This window comes from Akebia trifoliata, chromosome 6 (genome assembly GCF_017979445.1).
Source record: "Akebia trifoliata isolate Shusen 1 chromosome 6, ASM1797944v1, whole genome shotgun sequence".
NCBI classification, from domain to species: Eukaryota; Viridiplantae; Streptophyta; class Magnoliopsida; order Ranunculales; family Lardizabalaceae; genus Akebia; species Akebia trifoliata.
The window spans coordinates 12,348,662-12,370,325 of NC_141380.1; the positions used below are offsets into that span (position 1 = coordinate 12,348,662).

General features: G+C 35.2%; 2 protein-coding genes across 4 annotated transcripts; both read right to left on the reverse strand.

Moving 5' to 3' along the window:
- Positions 1-6,698: 6,698 nt before the first annotated feature.
- Positions 6,699-14,140, reverse strand: LOC147400247 (uncharacterized). Of its 2 annotated transcripts, none has more exons than XM_086445863.1 (10): positions 13,986-14,140; positions 12,766-13,010; positions 12,458-12,662; positions 10,165-10,255; positions 9,872-10,017; positions 8,470-8,713; positions 8,257-8,361; positions 7,960-8,142; positions 7,656-7,860; positions 6,699-7,394 (listed from the first exon to the last, which is right to left on the reverse strand). In XM_086445863.1, exons 2-10 carry the CDS (start codon positions 12,989-12,991, stop codon positions 6,907-6,909), a joined length of 1,893 nt encoding a protein of 630 aa, XP_086301989.1. In that variant the 5' UTR covers positions 12,992-13,010; positions 13,986-14,140; the 3' UTR covers positions 6,699-6,906. The 2 variants fall into 2 exon arrangements, with proteins under 2 accessions (XP_086301989.1, XP_086301988.1); XM_086445862.1 differs by having other exon boundaries at positions 14,000-14,116.
- A 3,945-nt stretch (positions 14,141-18,085) lies between these two features.
- On the reverse strand, positions 18,086-21,103 carry LOC147400248 (uncharacterized). 2 transcript variants are annotated; one of them, XM_086445864.1, is made up of 5 exons: positions 20,643-21,103; positions 19,983-20,064; positions 19,845-19,893; positions 18,765-18,843; positions 18,086-18,623 (listed from the first exon to the last, which is right to left on the reverse strand). In XM_086445864.1, exons 2-5 carry the CDS (start codon positions 20,041-20,043, stop codon positions 18,438-18,440), a joined length of 375 nt encoding a protein of 124 aa, XP_086301990.1. In that variant the 5' UTR covers positions 20,044-20,064; positions 20,643-21,103; the 3' UTR covers positions 18,086-18,437. The 2 variants fall into 2 exon arrangements, 1 of the variants encoding a protein (XP_086301990.1); XR_015179252.1 differs by lacking the exons at positions 18,086-18,623; positions 18,765-18,843; positions 19,845-19,893; positions 19,983-20,064 and adding an exon at positions 20,071-20,548.
- Positions 21,104-21,664: the final 561 nt, after the last annotated feature.

Sequence of the window (21,664 nt, forward strand, 5' to 3'; positions counted from 1 at the left end):
GGACGGCTAACGAACTTCCACTTAACTCAAAAACGTAAAATTAAAATTCAATTGTGAAAATAATTTTTTTTTTTTTTAAGTTCATAGAATTTTGTCCTCTACAATCTTGAATCATCGGATCATGGTTTTTATGCCACAAGGTGAGTCCAAGGACCCTTGGTAAGGGTGAAATCCTTAATAACTTAGTAAGGCTAGCCATACTCTTTTCAAAACAAGTGACCGTGAATGGAGGGGCGTGATAGGGTTTTGATCCCCTCATATTTTTATATTTAAAAAATTATAAAACGCCCCTTCAAGTGGTGTTTTTTTAAATAAAAAACCACCACTTTAAGTGGCATTTTTAAAAAAATTTTAATTAAATAAAAAATGCCACTTGAAGTGACGTTTTGCATGGGCAATTTTGTAATGATCAAAATCCGATTTTGGTTCCTAATTGACATTTTGAAAAAAATATTATCTTTTTTATTAATATTTATTAAATTTGATTTTTTTTATTTATAATTTCCCCTATAATTTAAAATATTAATTAAATAGTGATTTTAAAGATTACATAGTAAAAATGATATATTTGTAATTTTGAAGACTTAGGGATGTAGAACTGTGGGTTTCTTAGTTTTTTTTTTTTTATCAAAATGACCATGATTATATTAAATTTAAACATAAAAGTGCGGGCATTTTTGGAATTTAAATTTTGGTGTCGAGTCACTTCTACTTCGCCTTCTCTCATTATACTAGGGATAAACTAGTTGCACACCATACATTACTAATTGCACTCCATCACTTAAAACTTCCCATCTCCACTCTATTTGGATGATTACATATCAAAAATAGTTTTAAAAAATCTTGGCACTTTTTTTTTTTAAATCTTTTTCTCCAAGTATGCCTAGAAGTTCATATTAATTTATATTTCTAAATAGAGATTAGAAAATCAATACTTTCAATTGGAGCCAAAGAGAACACAAGCAAACCCAATCACAAAGCACAAGTAAACAATACAAAACTACAAATTAAAATAAAGGTTACGTATTAGAGTTCAAGTAGTAGGTTAAAATAGAGATTATAAAAAATAAAGGATTTTTTAAGGTTGGTGTGCAATCAGCCATTAGGGGTGTGCAACTAGTTAGTCCCATATAATACTAATTATACTTATAGGGAGGTGTTCAGAGGCCCTAAAGAGAGCCAAGTGGTGTTTGAAGGCCCTAAATAGAGCCAAACATTATGCCAAATATTTTTCGATGTATGGGTTAGAACTTTTGGAATGGGCTGATTTTTTGTGAGGATGATATATTCACCATAGAGATCATCCTCACAAAATATCAGCCCATTCCGAAACTTCTAACCACTATTTTGAAAAATGTTTGGCTCTCTTTCTTCCCTATATATACATGGGATTGCTACCATTCAAGATCGCATTGGGACATTAGCATTGTCCAACACTTTTTTTTTTTCATTAATACCCTTCCTTATTTTGTCTTTTAGTGAAAAAGACAATGGTATGTTAGTCGTTTATACAATAAGTGCAATTTTTTTTTTTTGAGATTAAGAAGGGGTTAGGCAGACCCCTAGCCAAAAGGAGACAATTACATCCTTACATACATGAACCTATTGGCATCCTTACATATAATTTCTTTATGCTCCCTAGGAGGGTCCAATGGATCGAGCATCAAGCTATTAGGAGAAGTGAGGTAGGAGGTCAAAAAATCTACAGTTTGGTTGCTTTGCTTGTAGTAAAATGAGAAGTTAATGTTGTCGAATTGTTGCATTGTTGTTTTAATAGCCTTGAGGGTTCTTTCTTCAGTCCACGACACTATGTTCTCTCTATTGATGATATTAACTGCCACTTTCAAGTTTGCTCTAACCGTGACGTCTCTTATGTTAAGGCTCAATGCCATATTCAAGCCTTTTTTAATAGCTTATAACTCATGGTTGAGGATCGATTTCCCTCCAGTGTTAACAACAAGGGCCCTTACCATGTCTCCATTGTTGTTCTTGATGATTACTCCTTCCCCCTCATCATTACCTCTGAGAAAACCATCTGTATTCAACACGTAGCTTCCTTCTAAAGGTTTAACCCATGAGCATTTCATTGAACTACTATGAGTAAATTTGGGGTTAAGCTCCCAAGAGTCCATGAAGGTTTTAGTGGAGGGTGAGTTTATAGTACAATCCTCCAACTTATGAGCTCTGAGGTGGACATCACGAACTATCTTGCTTTGCAAAAGTTCTAAAGGAAGGTAGCTATTTTGAAATAATCGTCTGCATCTCTTCAGCTACAGGTGGTGGACGAAGGCGTTGAAAGCCAGTCTCTTCACCAGGGAACTCAAAGAATTCCCTTTAGCATTGATGCATACCCATTCCACCTCTCTAGTCCATTCCTTGTTTGAGCTATGAAGGTTGGATCTTCTTAATAGTTTATGTCATAGCTTAAGGCAAAATCACATCCAAAGAATAGGTGATCTTCATTCTCATTAGCATTTCTACAAAAATAACATCTGGATAGTTGAATTATACCCATAACTTTCAACTTATCTTGAATCTTCAACCCTTTACAAAGACTCAGCAAAGTAGTTGTATTGTGCCTATTTATATTATTCAAGAACCAAACTAGGGAATGCCATCTAACTTGAGGATTACTATGATGAAGTGCCTTGTAGGCTGTTTTCACGGAGAAGGTTCCCCCTGTGTTAGGCTTCCATATCACTTTATCTCTTTCTAAACTATTCTTATCTAGTAATTTGATGTGTTCCCATTTGTTGTCTAGACTAGTTGTCAGGTGCATAAGTAGAACCTAGTTGTCTTGGATGATGAGGGTGCTCACCTTAGCTTCACTATGCACTTTGGATTCATAATTGTCCTCCTACAAAGGGTAGTTCAGCAACACTTCCTCTTGGGACCAAGGATCATGCCAGATAAACGATTCCCTATTATCCCCAATTCTATGAGTGATTAGCTCCTTAATTGATCCTCTTGTTTGTAACACCTATCTCCACATCTAAGACGTATTAGTTGGGACAAGCATGGTCCAAAAGTGCCCTCCCTTGATTAAGTTCATTTTAGTCCAAGAAACCCAGATAATATCCTTATTGGAAGCTATGTCCCAGATTTGTTTGGCTATCCCAGCCTTGTTTTGGGTTATAAGTCGAGAAAGCAAATGTCACCTTCTCTTCTATCTCTAGTAACTCCCCTCCAGTTTATGCAGTGCATTTTGTTAGTCCTACTTTGTCTAGCCCATATAGAAATATTTTTTCAACTCCTTTGATGACCTTCTTAGGTAGCATCAACACACTAGTCCAGTACACCTGCATACTATTTAGAATTGACTTAATCAATTCCATTCATCCAGCTAGGGACAATAATTTTGCCTTCCAAGTTTTGATTATGTTTGTGAGCTTGGAGAAAAGTGGTTGATAGTCATTGACTCTAGAAGAAATTAGGGGAACTCCTAGGTTAGTCAGTGGGAGGGTTCCTTCAGGGATCTGCAGGGCCTGCACAATCTCCCTTTTCTCGTTGGCCTTAATCCCAGAACAGTAGATATTATTCTTGCACTACGTGAAAATTGGAGAATTCGACAAAAAAATTTGACGGGTCAAGGCCCACAAATTTTATAAATTGAATTTTGAAGGTCTAAGACTGTCGAAATTTTTTATGTTCCCAAATTTGATGGCTTAGAGCTGTCGAATTTCTCCCATCCTTTATTAATTTGACAGTTTCAACCCATTGGAAAAAAAAAATTGACAATGAAAAATTCGACTCCAATTCAACCCTTTGGTCCGTCAAATTTGGGCTTTTTTCACATTGTGTTGTTGCTATTTATTTGCAGACCAGACACCTTGCTGAACCATGTTAGTGCTCCATTCACAGTTGTAGCCAAGGTGAAGGTACCTTTGAAGAAGATCATAAGGTCATCAACAAATATTAGGTGGCTTAACTCAGGGTCCTTGCAGTTCTTCAATAGCTCTAGGCTTCCCATGGTAGTGAGGTCCTTGAGTTTTGCAGATAATAGCTCCATGACTAAGATAAAGAGGTAGGGGGAGAGAGGGTCCCCTTGGCGGATACCTCTTCTGCCAGCAAAGTAGTATTTAAAACTGCCATTAATGGATATGGAATACATAGGAGTTGAAATGCATCCCTAACCCATGCTATGAAGGCCTGAGGAAATTTCATCTTTTCTAGGCAATGGATGATAGCTTCTTAGGAGATCGAGTCATAAGCCTTTCTAAGGTCTATCTTGGCAATACATTTGGCTTGACCTTTGTTTATATGGAAGTTCCTCACAAGCTCATGAGAGAGCATGACGTTATCCCTGATGGATCTTCCTTTAATGAAAACAGCTTAGAGAGCACTTACCAAATCATTCAGGGTCTCTTTATGTCCGTTCGCAATAATTTTCGAGATGTATTTGTAGAGGACATTGTAGCAGGCAATGGGTCTGAATTCTTCCACCTTAATTGATCTCTCAACCTTGGAGATAAGGGTGATAGAAGTGGCATTGACTTCTCTTATCATTTTCCCCTTTATGGAAGTACCAACTAATAGCAGCTAGCATGTCTCCCCTGATGATGTTCCATGACTTTTGGAATAATTTGGCTGTATACCCATCTAGGCCTAGGGGCTTTATCTCTATAAATGGAGAAGAAGGCTACTTTGATTTCCTCCTCTCCCACAGGCATGGTTAACTTGTTGGTTGGTGCATCTTCCGGCTCCTTTAACTTGACTTCTTGCCATTATCTACTTCATGGCTCCTACCATAAAAGCCCTTGTAGTAGGATGTGATTTCTTCCTCAACCCCTTCCTTATTTCCATGCCAATTCCCACTATTGTTTTGCAAAGACACAATCATGTTTCTAACTCTTCTAGCCAACAAAAATTTGTGGAAGAAGGGAGTATTTGAGTCACCCAGTTTTAGCCATTGAATTCTAGCTAGCAAAGATTTATGGAAGAAGGAGTATTATACAATTAATAAATGCATTTATTATGTTGGCATTGATTGCCAAAACATTTATTACAAAAAAAAGACTTTTAATTCAAAATACTTAAATGTTCTAAGTATTTATAATGTAAATAAGTATTTATTGTGTAAAAGACTAACATACCCTTATCTTTTTCATTAAAAGATAAAATGAGAAGGGATATTATTATATAAAAAAATGTTGGACAACGCTAACAAAGTATTGGACGTTAAGGACACATGTTAATATGCATTAAATACACCTACAAAACTTATTTTACTACCTGAAATGCCCTAAATATTTTCAAACTAAAAAACACTCAAATGTTTATTTCCTACAAAACACACACACACACATATAGGGTCAGGTTTAACAAAGAAAGTTAGGGAGATAGACAATGTCAAGAGACAAAATTTTCCAAGATGGCTTACAAGTTTGAGATTGAGCTGAGTTTTCAGCCCAATTTGATACTTCGAACCCCATCAACAGTTGTTTGCAAATAAAGGATAAAAAATTAACTGCTCACAATTCGAAACCACTTTTGATTGAGTTAGAAGTTTTAGATTGGGCTGATTTTTTGTGAGAATTTTCTCTATGGTAAGGAGATAATCCTCACAAAAAATCAGTTCAATCCAAATTTTTTGAGCTATATAGGATAAACGTTCTCTCTAATGCTACCTCAAAAGCTATATATATGTTATGTAGTACTCTTCCAACATTGAGAAAGCGCCATGTAGTAATAAAATAAACACATCAGGCCTCTAAAATTCATAGTCTAGATCAGTTGTAGCCTGGGTATTTGAAAAAATTTAGTGTTGAACTAAAACTTTTTGTAGGAACCATGAGAGGTTGGTTCAATGGCAATTTTGGACCAATAGGTTGTTAATGCCGGTAGGTTGTGAGTTCGATACCCAGTATTAGAATTAATTCCTCAAGGACTACCCATGAGGGCCCACCCTCACTTGGTATGTGGGATGTGCAGGCGTTACAAGACTAGTCCTTGGACAAGACCATGGTCTATGGACTGGGCAAAGCCCAAATACAGGCCAGATCTGTTGTCGACAGAGATACCTTGTTATCCCTTACACTTTACCTTACACTTTACCAAATGTGTTTTGTCCTACATGGGTTAGAAGTTTTGGAATGGGCTGATTTTTGGTGAGGAGGATCTCTTTGGAATGGGCTGATTTTTGGTGAGGATGATCTCTACGATTAGAAGATCCTCCTCACCAAAAATTAGCCCATTCTGAAATTTCTAGCCCCATGTTTACAAGTTGAAATATCGTGGACCGTCCATTTTTGTAAACAATTTTTTATGGGGTTAGAAGTTTTGGAATGGGCTGATTTTTGGTGAGGATGATTTGCTTACCATAGAGATCATCCTCACCAAAACTCAGCCTATTCCAAAACTTCTAACCCATGTAGGACAAAACACGTTTGGTAAAGCATAGGGTGGTGAACGGGACCCATATATATATATATATATATATTAGGTAATTAAAATAGTTATTTTAAATTATAAATTTATTTAATACCATTGCGTATGAGTTAATGTATTGCTTGGGTAGTTTGTAACTTCAAAATTTAATTTTATAATTTTGTTCATTTAACCAAAAAAATATTCCCAAAAAAATATTCTAATAAATAATAAATTTAAATATATTATGGGACCGTTTTTGAAAGAAAATGGGTCAAGAACCCTCTTCACCACTTTCTATCATTATTTTATATTCATATAATAAAACGGGATGACTTTCAATTTTGTTATCTTCTTCTAATAATATCCCCCCTACTTTATTATCTTTCCTCTTCTCCTTCTTCAATAATAACCTTCCAAACTTTATTTTCGAAACAAGAATCATCATCTCTCATATCAAAATGTTCATAACAGGATGAATGAATCATGTTCCTCCATTCAACTTTATACTAGTTGGAAGTCCCTCTAAATGGGGGTCTTCTAGTTCTCCTTCCTTGGCTTTGTCGTGAGCCCGAATCCAAATGGGAAGAGTGGGTCATAGTAAGGGTCCCCAACATTCATCGGGAGCTGATCAACGGTCTTGAACCAGGTCCGGGCTAGCTTGCCCATGAACCCATAGTCACCAAAGAGAACATCTGCAACACCTTGACCTTCAGTGCCCGGTAGCCATGCAGCCACAAGCGCATCCATTGCAGCAACATATGGCTGGATCACAACAGGGCGGCCTGAAATGACGACAACAACACACTTCACAGATCCGCACACATTGTTAATAGTGCTAGGGCCTGGCTCGGGGATAGTTAGGTTCAAGCTGTCACCAGCGGTCTCTGCATATGTGTGCTCTCCCACGACAACAATGGCGTAGGAAAATTTGTTCGATTTGACAAATTCGGCATCTGGGCTCTCACTGTAGACGACTTGGGTGGATGGATCAACAGTGTTTTTTATGGCTTTGAGGATTGTCGTTCCTGTTCATGAGAAGAATACCAGTGTCAAAAACTATCTTTAAATTTTCCAAAAACATGTGAACCAAACCAAGCCTTTTCTTAGCCCAATGGATCCCTCACAACTATGGGATTCGTCCAATTTTTGAACAATGATTATGATTGTAATTATTGGATGGGTTTTAATTTTCTTTCAGGTTCATTCGAAAACAATGTAATTTGAGAAAAATTAAGGCTGCATACAACAACAGTGTTCCATGCATTTTAAATGTGATAGGAGTTTACCACTTGTGAGATCATTCCCGCTAAGTCCCTGCCATTCGATCGTCCACCCACCACATTGATAACCCAAGTTATCGGCATGGATTCCAGCAACTAGAATCTTGGGTGCCTTTTTGGGGAGAGGTAGCAACGGCTTATCTGCCGATTTCCCATTCTTCAATAAAACTAGCGATTTCCTCACAGCTTCCCTTGCCAATTCCCTATGCTCCTGTTTTTGACACATGGGTGTATTCGGTTTGACAAACCAGAGTGGAACTTAAGAGATCAAATTTCCAAATGTAGATACTAGGGAGTTGGATCAACTGACCTGGCTTCCTATCTGATCGACGAGGCTGAGATCAGCCAAGGGGTTCTCGAAGAGATCCATTATGAACTTAACCCTCAAAATCCTCCTCACAGCATCGTCGATGCGGCTCATGGGGATGACATTGTTCTTCACTAGGGAGGTCAGATCGTCAATGTACTCTTGAAATTTGAAGGGAACCATGATCTGTAACACAACACAAAAACTAGTTTTAAAAGAAATTCATTCAAAGAAGGGAGATAGCACATATACAATGAAACTTTGAGCTCAATAAGATGAAAGTTGAAGTAATTGACTGACCATGTCAATGCCGGCGCTAATACCAGCTTGAACAGAATATGTGTAATTCGCATGAGGTGGAGTGGTGATCCTGTCGATACCCTCCCAGTCTGATATGACAAAACCCTGTTATATCCACCACGGCAATTAATGGTTAGCCACTGTCACTTAAAATTGAATTGAAGTAAAAAAATTGGACAAACCAAGTTGAATGAATATTTGAAATGGTTATACCTTGAAGTGGAGAGCATTCTTTAGGTAACCAGTGACAAGATCGCGATTGGCATGCATTTTCACCCCGTTCCAGCTTGAATAGGAGACCATGATGGTTGAGACACCCTTGATGATTGAATTATGGTAGGCTGGCATGTGAATGCTGAACAACCCAGTTTTACTAATTAAAGTGTTGTTCTCATTGATTCCCTTGGTCGTGCCACCATCACCCACGTAGTGCTTAGCACAAGCGGCAACTTTTTTACTACAGTGTAAGAATGGATCACAGAAAATTAAACTCTCTTGAATGGGAGCCAATATAAAGATCGTTTTATTTCATCATCTTTGGTAAGAGATCAAAATGGAATTTTGGTATAATAAAAAGATCAATGATATCTTTGGCAGGGGTGAATTAGATGTTCACAGTTACAAAAAGTAAACCTCCAAATCAATGGAGTGCCTAGCAATAAAGGGTATTTCATAACTTTTCTGCCCAAACACATCTTTGGGTAATTTTTGTGTGTGTGTGTGTGTGTGTGTGTGTGTGTGTGTAAGCTAGACTTGAACCCATGACACAAAAATGCATTGTAGTATGTCAACCAGTCCGAGCCATGAGTCCAAAGCCTTACCTGCTGGAGCAAATCAGACCATTAACAAAGTAAGTAGATGGTAAACTCTCCCCATATGGAGATGCATTATATTAAGTTGATTTTGGGATGACTTAATGCTTCTGTAAGCATTTTGGAAATCATTGTGTTAGGCTGGGGTGTAATCTCAGTGAGAACTTACCCTGTCAGTTTGAACATGATGTATACACATGTAGTAAGTTGTTCCCAGATAGATATGTGAATTGGATTAAGTTGGTTTTGGGATGATATGTAACAGGTTTGTCAGCATTTTGGGGATAATGTTTTTGTGGTTGGGTGACGCAGTGACTACTTTCCATGTCAGTGTGAACAAGGAGGGCACTCAGGTTTTGTGGGGGTCCGGCAAAAATTGACAAGTGTCTTTTTGAGTTTATTTCACATCCCTACTTTTTGATTAATTTTGGGATACCTCCTTGGAGATACCACGTGTAATCCAAAGAGAGAGTCCTACTGAACTTTTGAAGGGGGGGATGGGTACTTCAAAGTTTTTCCCGATTTTGTGTGTCGGCTCAATAATTAGATGTTCACATGTTCGATGTTTCACCCATGAGCTATACATGTGGTCCATATCATAAAGGACTAAACAGACAACAGTACAAAAGGCTGCTATTCTAATATTGTGTAACGGTGAATGAGGTTAGCAGTTACTTTTCCCACTTAATGAAAACAGAACAAAAAAAAAACCTTTTCTTTTGGATAAATTAAAGAAAACAAAACAAAACAAATTTACAAGGAAATTAAAAAATGACATGGTTTCGGCTAGCTAAGGGTCTAACCTTCCAGCAACAAAGGGAAAACCATTTCTGGAACTCTTGGGGATATCTCCTTGTAAACCAGGAATGATCTCTGTCATAGCCTGAACAATCTTATGATCTTCGCTGTAGCTCTCATAACATCGACCCCATCTTGGATCTCTGCAAACCTGTTTAGATAAAAAAAAATAGCAAATTTAAAGGATCGGGTGAGAATAAAATGCTCTAAACATCTTATTTGAATTCAAACTATCCAACATAACTGAAGACTTTCTATTATTTTACAGCAAATTAACCGTTGGGTTTAGTTTATTTACAGCGATACAAGGTGCAAAAACGTATGGAATGCCAGTAGCCCTAACTTCTAGAGCAGTAGCAGCTCCAATCTTTTTGACGAGTTCAGGATCCCTGTTTGACAATAAACAAGGTTGATTATAAATGTGAGATTTTGAGCAAATCAAACCATAAGAAAGATAAAAACCACAAGTCAATTAAATTCAAGATATGCTCTAGAAACTCAAATTTTAACTGACCTAAACTCAATTTGGTTAATTCATATTAAATTCATTAGGCTGTATTTTTTTTTTTCTTTTTTATCTTTTTGTGGGGTCTAACAAAAACAGATTCCCAATTAATATTATCTCATAGAACCCGACCCATCCCGCTTTTCAAGTACTGAGTAGAAGTGATTTAGAATCATGATTTCAAAACTCGGTTTGCTTTCTCGGCTTGGCTTATCCATGGACGAGACTGAGTTGTCTTAGACCAGTTAACTCGTCTCAGATGAGATAAATCATATCTAACTCAGTTCATAATGATTTATTTTACATATATTTAAATGAAAATAATTATAAACTTTTTAATAAAATAATTTTAGTCTTAAAATAATGTTTTATTTATATAATAAATATGTAAATACTAAAAACATTAATTATTTCAATTAAAATGTACAAAATCCCAATTGACTCGGCCGAGTTTTTATTGATTTGACCGAGATTTTCAAATTATCATCTGAGTCATCTTGTTTATCACACGAGATTAGGCTTGTCAACGGATAGTCAAAAATTTGAATCCAATTCGAATTCATATTTGAAATTTTGGATGATATCCAAAAATTTCGACTATCAAATTCGAATTCAGATATATTCTAAGTATGCAAATAGATTTCGAATATGAATTCAAATGTTGATACATTTGATTCGTTAATATTTGATCCGATAATAATGCAAAATAGTTATATTTTACTTTATATTAAATATAAATAAAAGTGGAAGAGAACTTTTCAATTAAATAAAAGGTGTAAGACAATTTTTTATATTATATATATATAAATAAAATGTGTAAGACAGCTTTTCATATTTTATATTACATATAAATAAAAGTCTCACAGTTTTTCAATTAAATAAAAGTTGCAAGACAATTTTTTTTATATCATATATATATAAAAGGTGTAAGAGAGCTTTTCTTATTATATATTATATATAAATAAAAATGTTTTTTTTTTCATCACTATACATCTTTTCAATCTTGTAGGTTGTTCAATGTCCCATTTTGAAGCTGACAGTCCGCTTCCAATTTTGAAGCAACCATCCTCATTATAAACACGTGGAATTTTATATTTGTTTCACAGCCAATATTTTCACGAAAATTTGAAATCCCTCTTAGAAATGCCACAATGGCGAGGGTTGCTTCAAAATTTTGAAGGAGGCTGTCTACTTCAAAGTTTTTTTCATGTTCAACCCCTTTGTCTCATCTCTCCATTTCTTCTTCATCTTTTCTTAGAAATAGTGTCAGATGAGGAGGTGTAGAAATGTGAAAGATTTTAAAGATTTAATTGTCATCCAGATTACGTTTTCTATGTGGATATGGAGGTGGAATTGTGCTTAGAGATGTTAAGATGTTGCCACTTTCGTCTTTGATTTGTTCCTCTATTATTGAAGTAGATAGAATCTAAAAGAACATGATGAAAAATTATGGATATTTTTTGACGTGTTGAAGATTAATTGATTGATGAAAATCTAGAGTTGAAGAAGAATGTGCTTGTGTTTGATTAAAAATCAAAGTTTTTGCAATCATCTCTTCTCTTGTATGAGTTAAAAACTTTTTTTTTTTTTTTCTTAATAAAAAAATCAATTTATTAATTTTCATGGTTTATTGGATTTGAAAAACAAAAAAAATCAAAGATTTCTTTTATATCTAACTTCGGATTGGATAATATCGAATATCCGATAATTCATTCAGATGTGAATTCGAATATTGGTTAGTGATATCTGATCGGATTCGAATTCGGATATAGCACTATCCGATCAAATACCTATCCATTGACAGCCCTACACGAGATGGTGTGAAGTCTGAGATGCTGTGTAAATCCTTTTCGTTGTTGAAAGATACCGAGATGACGTGGGTGAGTCATCTCGGTCTCGAACGAGATTAAATACCATGGCTACAACAAGGCATTTTTTCAGTCATTTAAATTTCGATTGGAATCTAATTATTTAAGCCAATTCACCCAATAAGAAAAGGGTGATCAATAATTCATTCTATCGTTAAAAGACTCAGAATGTAAAGTCCAGAACTAGAACAAGTTCACAAAAGAGTCTATCTTCTTACCTTGTCACCCCAAGCCCCACATTGTGGGGGAATACAGTTGCTTTGTAGACGGTGTTGTGGCCATGAACAGCATCAATCCCATAAATCATTGGAATTCCAAGCCGGGTAGACAGAGAACCCTTCTGTATTTCATTCACCATATCAACCCAAGTCTTGGCTGAAGCCTGAGGAGACGGCACACTTCCTCCTCCACTAAGTACACTCCCTGTCCAAACAGAACAAGCTTTTTCAGTACAGCTAATCCATTTCTAATTTCATCATTGAGAACGACATAAATAAGAAACACAATTGAAAGATAAACATCTTACCAATGAAATATTGCTTCATTACATCGGTTGATGCGATACTTCGCTCAATCTGCGTCATCTGGCCGATTTTTTCTGCTAGAGTCATCCGGCTCATCAGGTCCTTGATCCGACTATTTAATGGCTGTTTCGGATCTTTGTATTTCATGTACTCTGCATCAGCTATGGCTATCCACAAAACTAAGATCAGAAGTCCCACTAAGGGGAACAAAGTTCTGGCCATCTTCATTCCTTCTTTGTCTTTAATCCTGGATTCCAGATTTACAAAATTAGATGCAGATTGAAGGTAATGATACAGGTATCTCAATTTGAACATTGAATCAGAAAAATAATCTCAATTTCCAAAATTTACTGTATTTGAATCTGATATGGAATGAAACTAGCTCAAAAAGGACCAGAAAAACTCATAGAACAAATACTTCAAAAAAAAAAAAAAAAAAAAAAGCTCTTAAAAATACCAAGAAACTCGAAATCTACATAAATGTGCCTAATAATTGATCCACTAGCCCCAGAAACATGAAAAATTATAAAATATTGAGCTCTTAAAAGGTGAAGAAAAATGAATTGTTAAAAAAAAAAAAAAAAAACCTCCTTTTTTATAGAAATTCAAAAATAGAAAATTATCTACATTCCTCCCATTCGTGAGCTCAAAACGTGAATTGTCGAACATTTGAAACGGCCAAAAAAAAAAAAAAAACTTGTAAATTCGAATCCAATATGGAACCGATATAAGGTCAAAATTGACACAAAACACTTGGATCGAATCTCTACCCAAGTCTGAAAAACAGAAAGTAATCTATCAGACATAAGAACACATATATATATTTTTTTAATATTAAGTTCTGAAATGTGAAAAAAAAAAATTGATCTAGAATCCAAGAAACGCATTTGCATGACTGCATTCATCTCATAAAATACGAAAATTCGAAGAAGAACGAAGAACCAATCAACTAAAGCCAAGAAAAAACAGAAATGCGGAGATTACGCTCCAAAAACCAGATCTCCAGCAGGACTAAATCCAACAGACTGACAAAAAGGCGAGAGCTCCAAAAACCGATTCTTAGCGAGCTAAACTCAAGTCAAAGAAACTACATTCATCTCTTCTAAAGCTAAAAATCATGGAAAAACTCATCCAACCATAGATCAAATAGCTTAAAAATGTTAACTTTAACAACATTACAAGCAGAAAACGATCAAAAAGAAGAAGAAGAAACAAGACTCACAGAGAAGAAAGAACCTAGAAGATCGAAGCTCTGCTCGTCTTCTTCGAATTTTCTTAGACATAGACATAGAAGTGAAGGACAGAGATGGTATTTATAGATAATAAACACTAATGCTGAGGTCGTTTCTAACAATTCTGACGTCGGGTGCGCACATAACCTTAGATGTGTTTCCTCGCGATACGTGTGAAAACCATCTACAGTTATGTGCGCACCTCACGTCAGAATTATGACAATCGCAGTAAATCTCGTGTCACCCCAGCACACAGAGTGGAAGAGTTCTACACTTTAGGCAGTTTGGTTTGCTTTCCATTGGTCTTGTTTTTTGACCAGCTGGAAATAGAACGGCAGTGGATGTGATACCCTGTAATACCGTGTACATGTGGCCAACCAACATCATCAATTGAATTGTTTACTTCGTTTAGGACACATGTACACTGTTCAGATAGTTTTCTATTAAGAAATGGTACCCTCTCTGTTGTTCTTTCTTAGATTATTTGTCTGTTTTAGTTGTCCTTACTTTATCATCATCGCGTTCTTTGTAATCCTCGAAGTTAAAAGTATTATCCAAAAAAATTTGAGGTCTATCATCATCTTTATATTTCAAATTTTATCCAAAATTTTTTAGGTCGATTAATCTATTACTTTTACTTCATTCAAATATTTTTGCCTAAACAAGCAAGATTGGTACTTAGTAATTTAGCAAGTGAAGAATGGTTTTGAACCCAGGTCATGGTATTAACACTAGTAAATTTTAAGTAACTTAATAAGTTTAAATCTTCAAACAAGCAACATCCATGTTTAATTCTATTCAAAGTCATGTATTTTGCTATTACAATTTAATAGGTTGGCATGTGGTATATAAGTTTGTAGAGTTATAAAAATTAGAATTTAATTAAGGAAACAATTCCCTTTGTTGTAGGAACCGAAAGTTACGGTAAAAAAACTCCATTCATTCTTAACCCTTAGCTCTTAATCCTTTCTCTAAGAGAAACGAATTCATACATTGTGATTGCGATCTATTTCGACAATTTGTGATGGTGAATGACAAATGGAGAATGATATAAACTAACTTCAATGATTGATGTAATCTACTTCGCCAATTTGTGGTAATGAATGATGTACATAACACAACACATACTATAGTTTTGAAGATTTGTTGTAACGTTTGATCCAAGTGTCCATTTCATCATTATAATAATATGTATTGTGGATATTTAAAGAAAATCTATCCAATGTCGAGAACAAAAAATCAAAAATTCTAAATCATCGAGATCAATGTTTGAAACCATTGGGATCAATGTTTGAAACAATGATTCGACATTTGAAGCATTGATCAGATACTTCAAATGTCAACCTCCACAATTAAAAATTTTGTAGCATGAATATGATTTGATATTTTTGAAATACTCAAAATGCATATATTATAATGGCGAAACGGGCACTTGGATCAAACATTACACCCAAATGCATATATATATATATATATATATATATATATATATATATATATATATATATATATATATCTATATGGGTCACGTTCCTAAGACTCATATTGAGACTCACATTGCGACACACCGTTTTGTCTTATATGGGCAAAAATGTTTGGAATGAGCTGATTTTTTGTGAGGATGATCTCTGTGATGAGGGGATCATCCTGACAAAAAATCATCCCATTCCAAAACTTCTAACCCCATCAAAATTGATTTACAAAAATTGGACGGTCTATAATTTTTCAACAAAAATTGGACGGTCTAGAAGTTTGATAATGAGCTGATTTTGGCAAGGATGATCTCCTCACCATAGAGATCATCCTCACAAAAAATCAGCCCATTCCAAATATTTTTGCCCATATAAGACAAAACGGTGTGTCGCAATGTGAGTCCCAATATGAGTCTTAGGAACGCTGTTCTATATATATATATATATATATATATATATATATATATATATATGTGGGAAGGGATCAGCAGACAAAATCTGAGACCAACATCCATACAAAATATCGTGGTCGTTGCATCAGGATAGATTTAACGGCGCAGATCGAATTGAGATGATAATAAACCACGTGTTTTTTTCTCACTTAAAAGTTTTATAAATTATAAATACCCCCCCGAACAAAGACAAAATTCAGATTTCTCTTCTCTTCTCTCTTCTCCTTGTTTTACATTCTCTAACTCAAACCCTAACTCTAAACTCAGATCAGATTTCTCTCAATCCGATCTGCGCTCTTCTCCTCGTCTCCTTGTTTTACCTCCATCTCCATTGTTGTCTTCTCCCATCCCAAGCGACGATTTTAGGCGAACAAAACCCCCTTATTCAGTTCATCTTCTTCTTCTCAGGTAAATGGTAGAATGTAGAAATCGATAGAAATTAGTGAGATTCGAACTCATTTTGATTTGAATCGAAGAAAATGAGGGCAATCAAAGCTAAATGCATGTCTTTTTAGAAGAGGTGATCTCTGATTTTGATCTAGAATGGCACGGACTGCAGAGCTGTGGGTGATCGAGGGGTTAGAGTAATTAATTTGCATTTTTCTTTTTGATTATGATTGATCGGCAGACTGATCCGGCTTGCTAGGCAGACTGATCTATGCAGGAAATCAGCTCACCAAGAGGTCCATCAAATACCTAGATTTCGATTTCTGATTTTGTTTCTTTTCTAAAGTTGTTTTTTTTTTTCCTCACATTTTTTGAAAAATTGGACTGTAGATAGCTCTCATTGCTCGAATTCAACACCCTTACATTGTAGAATTCAAAGAAGCATGGTTGGAGAAAGTGAGAAGGTTTCTTAAAATCGTCAAAAATAAAGCTTTTCTTTCATATCTACCATTTTGTTCCTGAATTAGAGATCGTAAAATTCATAATATAGGGTTGCTATGTTTGCATTGTCATGGGATACTGCAAAACATTTTCTGTTTGTTATAGGTTCATAGATGCATCCATAAAGACTTTTTTGAGGAATTTTATCGAGACATTAGTTCAATAAAAGTGTTAAGTACTTATAGTACTTCATCGTTTTTGGAGATAACTAGTTTTGTATGAATTAGGTGGTTAATTAATGTTTAGAATTTACATTGTCTGAACACTTGGATCCATTCTGTATGTGTATTTTTCCAAAGAGGTGAAGTGATAGGAAGATGGAATAGTAGCGCTCTTTGGGTAACTAATGATGGTTTGCAAATTTTGTGCTTAGGTCGTCGGAACTCCAAATTACATGTGCCCAGAATTGGTTGCTGATATCTCTTATGGCTTCAAGTCTGATATATGGTCTCTAGGTACAAGAACATTTTCCTCTTGATAAGGATTGTAATGTTTGTAGCCCGGCTTTATTTTTTTAAAACTTTAATTTCTTACAATTGAACAGGGTGTTGTGTTTATGATTAATGATCCCATCTCTTAGAGCATCATCATATTCTTCTTTCTTTTCTCCACTTTGCAAAGCTATTGAAAATATTATGAGTCACCTTCTCATTTAATGTAATTTTGCTTACAACCCAATTCCTAAGACTCCTCAAATATAAATTAGACTTTTTCTTTTACAGGGTTGGCATTCTTTAACTTTCAGACCGAAAAAGTAAGATTGACCGTGAAGGTTGACAACAAGAGTGTCCTGTTACCATCAATTAATCAAGGCGGTTTTCTAACTCTCCCTCTGAAAAACTTACCATGTGACTGTGTAGAGAATCATAGATAATTTTCTTGGAATACACAACTTCACACCTCCATAATTATGTGCGTGGAAAAAAAATTTATGCTTCTATGCATAATCACGTGGGGAGAGTTTGGAGGGAGTCAATTTATCATTATTCCTAAATCAATTAAGAATAGAATATGATTTTATGACTCCCTCCTCTGACAAATTCTCTTGATGTGGCATGTATTAGAATCAGAGTTTTTTTTCTCGAGACAAAACTGCACATAAATATTTATGGGGATGCATATCCTGAGGAAAAAGTCTATGATTCTAACACATGCCACATCAGGAGAGTATGTCAACAGGGGGAGTCAAAAAGTCACGACTCCCCCTTTCTAGCTGGAATGCAATACTTATAAGTTCATACAAGGACAAATTGAACACAAAAAAAAAAAAAAAAAACACTAATAAAAACAATGTAAGCTTCTTTCTTTTTTCTATTGTTGAAGTAAATACATTCATCTATTTTGAGATACACAACATAAGTTACCATTGTTTCCCTCTACATGCTTGGCCCAACTGGTACAAAACAAGATAACCGAATCAATACAATTACATTAAAGGAACACAGGGGAGAAAGAATGCCTAAAACAACCACCAAAAATCCAAAAATTTGGTCACACACCCTAACGGCATAGTTAATGTTGGAATGATTTATATTGGTTTGTGACTCTTCCAAAAACAATCAACTTAGTTGTCCATGGCTAGTTGAGCATTTTCAAGATCAAGAGAACAATAATGTAAAGAGCTTATGCATCAATTCTTGTTAGCATGCAGTTTTTTGTCATCCTTATCATTTTCAGGGACCAAAAAAGATGTTGGACTCTCTTCAAAAACCTTGACATGACAGAGCATGCCACCAACTTCATTTGCAAATTTTATCTTCTTCTCCTTGTGGACCCCATGACTAGATCCAGTAGTAGTCTTCCTTTTTGTCAATTTCTGTGATCAAAGAAATTGTTACTGAAATCAGATCACATCAAAACTGGCTAAAACCCAGAAATAAGCTGTTTTTTTTCTTTGTTTCATTTGTAATTAAACACCAAATCCTTTCTTTCAAAATGAATAAGATGAGAGACAAACCATAATTTTACGGAAACGATTGCAGTCCCTTGCCATCATGGAAAGCCACTTTTTTGGATCCATATTGTGGGTTCTAGTCCTAGATGAAGTAACTACTCATATTAAAAGAACAAATATCTTGGAGAATGTTATTATCAAATGACTTAGTAAGTAGAACCACACCAAATGAATAAATTGTAAATTTAGCCTTGACACCCATGAAAAGGAATGTCCAGTAAAAAATGATAGTCTAAAAATACCCTGAAGCAACCATTTTGTCATCTCAAGTGTATTATACACAAGGATGGATAGATTGGTGAAGATGTTGCTCATAGAATCAAAGCTTTATAGTTATAGGACAGCAGTAAGGCTAATTATGCTTTTATGGAGCTGAATGTTGAGCATAGCAGAAATGAGGATGCTAACATTGACAAGTAGAAAGACTAAGAAAATATGAGTTCATAGTTTCGCTACTCGTCTATTTTCTTTCTTCTGTAATAATTAAAGCTCTACCTATCAAAAAAAAAAAAACCAAGAAAGATAAATTTGTAATGAACACATTTAAGATACTGAGTCAAAATAAAACCAAATAATTCTTTGAAACAATGCCAAGGTTATACATGCAAAGGACACAAGCTGCATTTGGCAAAAACAAAATTGATAAGATTTGGCAAACAAAATTAATAAGATTAAGATCTCCAAAGAGAAACGAGAGCAATAAAATTAAACCAGACTATGTTTTGAACATGCCAAGAGAGAAAATATAGGTTTATAATTTTCATTTTGGAGCACTTTCTTGCATTATTTTATCATTCCATTATATAACATAGGGATTTTCCGCTTATCATGAGAAAGAAGAGAGTCATCAACATGGTTCAATCTTTAAATCAATTAAGTGACATTAGTAGGGTTAAATTTACTCACCCTAGTGTTCATATGGAAAAAAAAAGTGACAGTGCTCAGTATCAAATATTTTTTTTATCTTCTTGAGTTTCAGGAAAGACATTTTCCAAGTAAAGTCTCAGGTACCAAGTATAGCATCTTATAACACCGTAAAATTATAAGAGTTTAAGTAAAGCAAATGGGTGAGAAAAATCTTACAAAAGCTTAAATGCAGGGCGACGAGCAGCCATCTCATAAACACAACACCCTGTTCAATTGTAAGAAATTAAAGTTTTAAAAAAATAAAGCCGGGCTACAAACATTACAATCCTTATCAAGAGGAAAATGTTCTTGTACCTAGAGACCATATATCAGACTTGAAGCCATAAGAGATATCAGCAACCAATTCTGGGCACATGTAATTTGGAGTTCCGACGACCTAAGCACAAAATTTGCAAACCATCATTAGTTACCCAAAGAGCGCTACTATTCCATCTTCCTATCACTTCACCTCTTTGGAAAAATACACATACAGAATGGATCCAAGTGTTCAGACAATGTAAATTCTAAACATTAATTAACCACCTAATTCATACAAAACTAGTTATCTCCAAAAACGATGAAGTACTATAAGTACTTAACACTTTTATTGAACTAATGTCTCGATAAAATTCCTCAAAAAAGTCTTTATGGATGCATCTATGAACCTATAACAAACAGAAAATGTTTTACAGTATCCCATGACAATGCAAACATAGCAACCCTATATTATGAATTTTACGATCTCTAATTCAGGAACAAAATGGTAGATATGAAAGAAAAGCTTTATTTTTGACGATTTTAAGAAACCTTCTCACTTTCTCCAACCATGCTTCTTTGAATTCTACAATGTAAGGGTGTTGAATTCGAGCAATGAGAGCTATCTACAGTCCAATTTTTCAAAAAATGTGAGGAAAAAAAAAAACAACTTTAGAAAAGAAACAAAATCAGAAATCGAAATCTAGGTATTTGATGGACCTCTTGGTGAGCTGATTTCCTGCATAGATCAGTCTGCCTAGCAAGCCGGATCAGTCTGCCGATCAATCATAATCAAAAAGAAAAATGCAAATTAATTACTCTAACCCCTCGATCACCCACAGCTCTGCAGTCCGTGCCATTCTAGATCAAAATCAGAGATCACCTCTTCTAAAAAGACATGCATTTAGCTTTGATTGCCCTCATTTTCTTCGATTCAAATCAAAATGAGTTCGAATCTCACTAATTTCTATCGATTTCTACATTCTACCATTTACCTGAGAAGAAGAAGATGAACTGAATAAGGGGGTTTTGTTCGCCTAAAATCGTCGCTTGGGATGGGAGAAGACAACAATGGAGATGGAGGTAAAACAAGGAGACGAGGAGAAGAGCGCAGATCGGATTGAGAGAAATCTGATCTGAGTTTAGAGTTAGGGTTTGAGTTAGAGAATGTAAAACAAGGAGAAGAGAAATCTGAATTTCGTCTTTGTTCGGGGGGGTATTTATAATTTGTAAAACCTTTAAGTGAGAAAAATAGCACGTGGTTTATTATCATCTCAATTCGATCTGCGCCGTTAAATCTATCGTGATCCAACGACCACGATATTTTGTATGGATGTTGGTCTCAGATTTTGTCAGCTGATCCCTTCCCATATATATATATATATATATATGGGTCAGGTTCAAAGGACAACCATTTCTACACACATATAGACAACGTGTTTTGTCTTATATGAGCAAAAATGTTTGGAATGGATTGATTTTTTGTGAGGATGATCTCTGTGATGAGGGGATCATCCTGGCAAAAAATCATCCCATTCCAAAACTTGTAACCCCATCAAAATTGATTTACAAAAATTGGACGGTCTATAATTTTTCAACAAAAATTGGACGGTCTAGAAGTTTCATAATGAGCTGATTTTTGGCAAGGATGATCCCCTCATCACAGAGATCATCCTCACAAAAAATCAGTCCATTCCAAACATTTTTGCCCATATAAGACAAAACACGTTGTCTATATGTGT